Below are 2002 nucleotides of genomic sequence, written 5' to 3'. Positions count from 1 at the left end.
GAGCATGGCGCTCCAAGGTGAACTCCATGAACGTGGTGGTAGACGTTCAGCGTAGCGATTTTGGGTGGAATGCACTCGTTTGTAGATGTCGGCATCATGTTGTCGATCGTGTCCGAAGGGACCTGCGGTGTGTCGATTGTAACAACCTATCAGATCCATGTATTAATTGGCGCGACACGTAGCTATCTGTCTATTCAAGTGGGGTGAGCGTGTCATATGAGCATGAGTCAATGATGTCACGCATACCATGCATTACGGTAGGACGTTCTCCAGGTCTGCCAACGATTCCATAGATATAGCGTCCTTGATCAAATGATCGCGTTAAGAACTGAGTTGAATGAATAAAGAGAGGATGTCACGCACACCGCCAAGGGTTGTAGTGAGCCACAGATGCGGTGACCGGAGATCATACACGCCGCGTGCGAGCTGGCACCGAATGGCCGTGACTGGAATTAACGGGGGAATACCTGTCGCAACAACACGGGGTGTATACTCGCGGTACTTCCAACACCTGACTTCGAGCTCCGGGCTCATATGAACATGGTAAGATATGCTGCAATAGCGCAATGAAAATGTAGTACAACTCACAACTCGTGCCATGGATTATTTGCCACTTGGGCGATGTTTTGAGGGACAAGCCACATCATCTCCGCAAATATAGCCGGAGATGAAAAGCCTGGTTGCTGATGGAGGAAAAACTGCACGACGTCGCCTGCCAAGTAAGGGTGGCCGTCCAGTGACACCTTTACTATACCTGAAGAAGTCTTCGGCGTGATACGCCGGCCATTGAGAACCACGTAACTAAGTGTACGGGCCGTTGGGTCTAAAAATGTCGCACCAGAGGGTGCGTGGCGATCATGAGCATGGTAGAGAGATGCCTGTTCACCTGCGGGCACGTTGCGTTGCTGTTGCCTATACCAATCAAGGACCCCGTTGCATAGTGGAATATCGAGATTGAAGGCTCGCGCTGATTGGATACCAAGCCCAACCAGGGTGGAAAGACACGCTGCGAGCCGTATTGTTTTAGCCCACTGAATTGCAAAACAAAGTCACCAAACCTACCGTCATCTTGGACCCTCCGTTCACGATCTTGACCGGCCGTTCCGGTGGCCTCCACAGTTCCGCGAGCCTCGCGCGACTCGTGCAAAAAGCGTTGGGTGATTGTGCGCGAGACATCGACCGCAAGTGTACCATCTGGTGCGAGATTCGACACATGATCCACCTGTGATATGTCGGTTTCACATCAGTAACTCAATGAGATATAAACAGTTGGAGGTTACAATAGCCCGAACTTGCATGTGCCGATCGAATTCCCGCATCATCGTAACCTCTTGTTGGCCTCCGCGCCGGTTGTTTTGATTCGTGCTTTTCAGTGTTTTGTTGAGTCGCTCTGCCAGAAACGCCCAGATTTCGTACACGGTGCCGTACTCTTCAAGCTGTGCCGGGATGTGCGTGGCGTAGTGATGGTTCGGCACCATTGCATCTACCCCATATATCTATCAAATGAGCGATGAGCAGAGCGCAACACAATAAGGAGGTTACAAGGGTTCATACACGCTTGAAATCCTGCAAATATGCAAAGAGTAGACATGCCCCACGCTGGCGTTGCTCCTCCGTTGTCGAGCCACCGAGGAGGAGCTTCAGTGCCCCAGCGAGAGACAGCATGAGCGGAACCTCTGCGTCCTGCATGCGCGGCGTCGGTTTTGATGGAGGCTTCGGGGACTTCGCCACTAGATCTTTGATTTTCTTGTCGAGTTTTGTACGCTGTCTTGGATCGATGTTGGAGTCCGCGACCTGGGTCCCAAGGGTTTGCAGCTCTGATTCGTGCTTCCGGGCTGCGTCATCATGCTTGCGCAGGGCCGCTTCGTGTTTCTTGCATGCAATCTCATGGTCCTTTGCAGCCTCTGGAAGGAACTGATGCCAAATTAAAGGAATCTCCACCATATCACAGTCAGACATGGCCCCAAAACTGAACGAGCAAAAGGTCACATACAATCATCAT

The 2002-nt window shown here is 51.6% G+C and overlaps 1 protein-coding gene across 1 annotated transcript; it reads right to left on the bottom strand.

Moving 5' to 3' along the window:
* Window positions 1–584: 584 nt before the first annotated feature.
* DICSQDRAFT_176233 (uncharacterized protein) lies at window positions 585–1959 on the bottom strand (the record flags this gene model as incomplete). The annotated part of the gene is made up of 4 exons (XM_007371965.1): window positions 585–1006; window positions 1063–1222; window positions 1281–1496; window positions 1555–1959. 4 exons carry the CDS (start codon window positions 1957–1959, stop codon window positions 585–587), a joined length of 1203 nt encoding a protein of 400 aa, XP_007372027.1.
* Between the last annotated feature and the right edge of the window lie 43 nt (window positions 1960–2002).

Source organism: Dichomitus squalens, assembly GCF_000275845.1.
Source record: "Dichomitus squalens LYAD-421 SS1 unplaced genomic scaffold DICSQscaffold_541, whole genome shotgun sequence".
NCBI lineage: Eukaryota > Fungi > Basidiomycota > Agaricomycetes > Polyporales > Polyporaceae > Dichomitus > Dichomitus squalens.
Note: the sequence above shows the minus strand (reverse complement) of the source record. Positions and strands in the feature narration are given on the sequence as shown.